We start from the raw sequence: 5436 nt of genomic DNA, 5'->3' as shown, positions 1-5436 counted from the left end.
GGGGGGGTTCCCGGTACAGCCGACCTCTGGGGGCAGGGCTCAGCACTGGGCGGGGGGAGGGGAGAATCACACACTGACCCCATGTCCCAAACCCATCCCCCACCGGCAGCCTCCACCCCACCCCAGCCAGTGACAACCCGGGTCCAACCTCTCCTTCTCCCCCCTCCCCCCATGACTCCCTGGCTTAGAGGACAGTGTCCTCCCAACTCCGCCAGGGTCTCCGCCCAGCCCCCCAAGGGAGGGTCTCCCCCATCCTCCCCTCTATCTCCAAAGTCGCAGCCCCCCCACCTCAGGCCTCCCCCTCCCTCCCGCTGCCCACCCAGGGCCCTCCACCCATCTCACCTCATGCTGCCCCCAGCAGTGCCCCCCGGCTCACCTCGTGGCCCCCATCGCCCCCCCCACCGCCCCCGCTCGGGCTCAGCAGCCCCGTCTGCTCGTTCCGTTTGTCCGTCTTCATCTCCACAGCCGGGTCCTCTGCGCCGCCTTCCTTGGGTGTCCTGTGGGATGGATGGAGGGTGAGCCCCGTGGGGCGCAGACAGACGGGGGACAAGGGAAACAGAGGGGGTGGGCATGGGGGGGCTCATACAGGGATATCTGCCCCCCCGGCAGGGGGAGGGAGAGGGGGAGGAAGGTTCTCAACAATCTCCCCCCCACCCCAGGGCAGGTGTTCCCGCGCTGTATGCAGTCGAGGGGGGAGGGGTGTTCTGGTGGGGGGGGGCTGTGGGAGTTGGGGGTGTCACTCACAGTGATCTCTTCTCCCCGGCCCCACAGTGCAGGTGTCCCCGGCGCTGCATGCAGTAAAAGAAGCCGACGATGAGCAGGAGCAGCAGGACACAGACCACGACAGCCACAACCGCAGCACCGCTGCCACCCTGGGGCTCAGAGCCCCCCACTGCGGGGAGAGAGGGGGAGGTGAGCCCGGACGCCTGGGTCCCCTATGCTCCCCCCCCCAGCACTGCTGCGCCCGGGGCTCAGAGCCCCCCACTGTGGGGAGAGACGGGGCAGTGAGCCCGGACGCCGGGTCCCCTACGCTCCCCCCCCCCACACGCTGCTGCTCCCTGGGGCTCAGAGCCCCCCACTGCAGGGAGAGAGGGGGTGGTGAGCCCAGACGCCTGGGTCCCCTACGCTCCCCCCCCCACACACACACTGCTGCCCCCTCGGGCTCAGAACCCGCCACTGCGGGGAGAGAGGGGGAGGTGAGCCCGGTCGCCGGGTCCCCTACGCTCCCTCCCCACACACACTGCTGCCCCCTGGGGCTCAGAACCCGCCACTGCGGGGAGAGAGGAGGTGGTGAGCCTGGATGCCTGGGTCCCCTACGCTCTCCCCCCCCAGCAGTGCTGCCCCCTGGGGCTCAGAACCCCCCACTGTTGGAAAGGGGGTGAGCCCGGACGCCTGGGTCCCTGTGATGGGGTGTCTAACCCAGGCCGCAATGATAGGGGAGCCCGCTTAGCCCATTCTGACACCAGGAGGGAGACATGTGATTACGGATCAGACCCAGCTGGGGAGAAGCAGGCCAACGAGGTTCCTATAGCAGGAAGGCCTGAGGGCGATGAGCAGGGGGCCGAAGGGTCTATGCAGCCCCATGCAAGGCCAATCCCCAAGAAAGGCCAGGCGAGCGCAGCCTGTGACGGATGCTGGGACCAGGCCAAGGTAGGAGTCGCAGGGGGAGCTGACAGGCTGTGGCTGGAACACAAGAGCCGAGAGGACCTGGGGCTACCTGACTACGCGCGTGAGGACAATGGCTGGTGGGCCCAGATCGGGGTCACAGGCCTGGCCCTCGGGCCCCATGACTTTGGGGTTTCGTTTGGACTCTGTTTCTGGGGAAGGAGCAAGGCGCCAAGTGCCGCGGCTGGACGGGGGGTGATGGAGACAGACCAGGATGCCCAGGTGCACACCAGTGACTAAACCGTCTAGAGTCCCCTACACATGCTCTCCCCCCCGCCCCAGGGATCAGAGAGCCCCACTGCGGGGAGACAAAGGGGTCCCGTCTTTGCCCCACGCCCACCTGGGCAGTTCTGGGCTTGGCACCCAATAGGGTTAAACACCCACCTGTCCGGAGCACGGCGTCCCCTGGGCAGCATGAACGAGAGGGAGAAGGGGATTAGTGGGGGCAGGACCCCCAGAACCCCCTGGGGCTCTAGCACTGGGACTCCACCCCCATGGTGCCAGACACTGCCTGGGGGGCACAGCTGCTTCAGGCATCACCCCCCAACCAGCCCCATGGGAAAGGGGCACTCACCTGCCGGGGGGGAAGAGGAGGGGGTAGCTGCTGGGGGTTCTGCCACGGGAGGGAAAGACAGACAGGTCAGTGCCCAGATGGAGAGATGCCCCCTCACCTCCCAATTACCTCCTGCTCTGTTTCCCTGCTACCCCTTCCTGACCCCCACCCCGCTGCCCCACCCTGACCACCCCTGTCCCCCCAGCTACCTGCCCCCACTCATCTCCCCAGATCTCCCCCCTGCAGCCCCGATCCCACCCCCCACTCACCGATCTCCAGGGTGAAGTTCTGCGTGGCCTCCCCGAACCGGTTCCTGGCCTGGCACCAGATCCCGGACTTGGCCAGTGCCGCTGTCACCTCCACCATCACCTCGCTCGTCACCCGGTTCCCCGTGCCACTCACCACCGGCTGAGGGGAGACAGGGGCAGTGAGGGACCCTCTCCCAGCTCTGGACACGGCCCTGTGGGGACCCTGCCCCTCTGGGGGTGTCTGCGCTGCTCGCTGACACCGGGCCTGTGGACTCGCTGTTTCCAACCCCCGAGCATCACAGCCGCACAGCCCTTCTGCCTCAGGGCTGCAGCGTAACCTGTGTCCACACTGCGGGGTTTGGACCCTCACAGCCTGCGACGGGGGCTCTCCCCCACCCCCAGCAGAGCCCTAAGACCTGGGTCCCGAGCACTCGCTGACCCGAGTCAGACCAGTTTGTATGTGGACAGAAGCAGGGGCTTGGGCTCAAACCTGAGTCACAGCCCAGGCTCAGTGGGCCGTGTAGACACACCTTTGGGGGCAGGTACACATCCCAGCACCAGGGGGCCCAGATCCTCCCTGCTGCCCCCCAGCTCTATGCACCTCCCCCAACTCCTCTGCCCCCCAAGTGCCCCTCCCCTTTGGGGCTCTTCCTGCCCTGCTGCCCTGTCTGGCTGTTCAGGGCTCGGGGGGGGGGGGGGGGGTCACTGGCAGTCACCCCGGGACGGAGCAGTAAATCAAGTGCCCGCCTCCAGCACATATGGTCGGGGGGGCTCGAATTGTGCTGCCTCACACGGCTGTGTGTGCAGCACAGGGGGTGTCACCCCCACACGTGCCCTCTGCAAACACCGCCCCCGCCAGGCCGAGACCCGCTTCACAAGGGCTCTGCAGAGAGGCAGCAGGGGGTGGGGGGGGGAGTGCTGTGAGACCTGGGTCCTGGGGGTGAGGGGGAAGGTCATGACCCCCGTGTGGCCACCCAGTGCTGCCCCCCCCCGCCCCCCGCCCCCGGTTCCCAGGCCCAGCTCGGTCACGAATGCTTGACTCCTCTGAAGCTGCCGACAGTGCAGCTGTCACTGGAACAGCTGGGCCTGGGGGGGGGAAGAGGGGAGCTCGCTGCCAGGGCGGGGAGCAGCCCAGGCTCGGGGGGTGTGTGTGTGTGTGCAGTGGGGGCACGCAGGAGGGGGCTGCTCTACAGGGACCGCCCCATTCTGTGCCCCCATACCCTCCCCACCACCCCGGGCCATGCTCCGAGACACACCCCTGCAGCATCCAACTCTGCCCTCCCTAGGTACCAGCCCCCTGAACCCCCCGCTGCACCTGGTTCCCTCCCCCTGCCCCCTCACCTTCACCCCCGGCAGGCTCCAGCTGAGCTCCGGCTCGGGGTGTCCCACAGCGGAGCAGGTCAGGTGGATGCGCTGCCCCTCGGCCGGGAGCTGGTGCTGGGTCAGGCGCTCCTCCATCTCCGGCTTCCCTGGGGAAGGGGCAAAGTCAGAGAAGGGGACATCCCCTGGGCCCCACGTCAACTCTGCCCCCCCAGCTCCCTGCACCCAGGGACCCCCCGCTGGCCCCAGAGACATGCCCCCTGCTCTCCTGCCACTGCTCCTCCCCGGGTACCAGCCCCCAGCTGCCCTGGCACGGACCCCTCCCATGCTGCCACCTGGCATCCCCCCCACTCCAGTTCCTGACCCCAGGGAGCCCCACCATGCATCCCCAGGTTCCTGGACACCCCCAACCCTGCCCCTCTCCCTGGGCATCACTGCCCCCTGTCCCATAAGGGGACACCCCAGGGCCCTGCGCCCCCCAGCCTGGAATACCCCCCCCCCCACCACAGCACCCAGACACTCCAGGGCTCCCCAGGCACAGCCCCCTGCTGTATGGTTCTGAGCCGGGGCCTGTTCCTGTCACCCCCTGGGGGGATACAGGACAACCAGCTTTGTCCGGCACAGCAGGGCAGGCGGGGGGCGAGGAGAGGCTAGAACTGATAAGTCTGAATGAACAAGTCTGCGCCCACAATGCTCCATGGGCGGACATGGAGGATCAGAGGTCTACACGGAGGCGGCGGAGATGCCAGAGCACATGTCTGGAGGGTGGATTCTTGGTCTGACGCTCCTGCCCACACGGGCTCTGCCAATGCTCGACGGTACCAGGCGACCCTCCGTGTGTTCCCTGCTGCTCTCACCCCCTGGGCCCCATCCCGTCTGTCAGGGGCGTGAAAAATCCAGCTCCTCGGCGCACGGCTTTGCTGGCAAACACCCCCATCCCCTGGTGTAGATGCGGCCGCGCTGCTGCCGGCATCGCTAACGTCCTTGCAGGAGGTGGTGCGGCTCTGCCGTCAGGCTTACGCTGCGTCCACACTGGGGGCTCTGCCCAGAGAGCGACGCGGCGCTAGCTGCCCTGCTGGAGACGAGGCCTTGGGAATTCAACGTTGATTTGAATAGGCCGTGCTGTGTAGACCCTACAGATCTGCCACCCTAGCCCCTGTACTGCCATCCCATGCCCTGTCCCAGCTGGGGGGCATGCCCCACATCTGTGCACCGGGGGGGGAGCTCCGTACCTTCCACGGTAACCTGGACGGTCTGGTCCCGCTGCAGCCCCGGCACGCTGGGCACGGAGGCCTCGCAGGTGTAAGTGCCGGCCATGTGGTACGAGACCGAGTGCAGGGTGTGGGTGCCACCGTGAGCCACTCGCTCCTTGCCCTGCAATGAGAGAGGACACTAGGGGGCGCTGTGCTGCACAGAGCAGGGTGGGAGCTCAGTAGGGGGCGCTCTGCCCTGGCAGTCAGAGCTGGCTCCAATGCCCCCATGTGGTACTAGGGGTGCTATGTGGCAGGGAGTGGGGTGGGGGCTCAGTAGGAGCAGGTTCCCCAAAATCAGCTCTTATCCAGAAAAATCAGTTTGTGAGATTTCTGCCTCATTTCACCCCAGGGGCGGCTGCATCTCAGTGCCAGGCGAGGGATCCCTGTATAAACAGCC

At 67.1% G+C, this 5436-nt stretch overlaps 1 protein-coding gene across 1 annotated transcript in view; it reads right to left on the bottom strand.

Annotated features, from left to right (window-relative positions):
- BCAM (basal cell adhesion molecule (Lutheran blood group)) overlaps positions 1-5436 on the bottom strand; it is a 47075-nt gene continuing 41639 nt past the window's right edge. The window contains exons 10-16 of the mRNA XM_029913769.1: positions 5019-5160; positions 3808-3935; positions 2488-2626; positions 2240-2278; positions 745-892; positions 377-497; positions 1-45 (exon numbers count right to left, since the gene is read on the bottom strand). Of these exons, the coding sequence (XP_029769629.1) occupies positions 40-45; positions 377-497; positions 745-892; positions 2240-2278; positions 2488-2626; positions 3808-3935; positions 5019-5160 (723 nt within the window). The 3' untranslated portion in view covers positions 1-39. The remainder of the gene's footprint in view (positions 46-376; positions 498-744; positions 893-2239; positions 2279-2487; positions 2627-3807; positions 3936-5018; positions 5161-5436) is intronic.

Source organism: Terrapene carolina, unplaced genomic scaffold, assembly GCF_002925995.2.
Source record: "Terrapene carolina triunguis isolate 2854851 unplaced genomic scaffold, T_m_triunguis-2.0 Scaffold898, whole genome shotgun sequence".
In the NCBI taxonomy this organism is placed as follows: Eukaryota; Metazoa; Chordata; order Testudines; family Emydidae; genus Terrapene; species Terrapene triunguis.
This window is presented reverse-complemented; position numbering and strand designations above follow the sequence as displayed.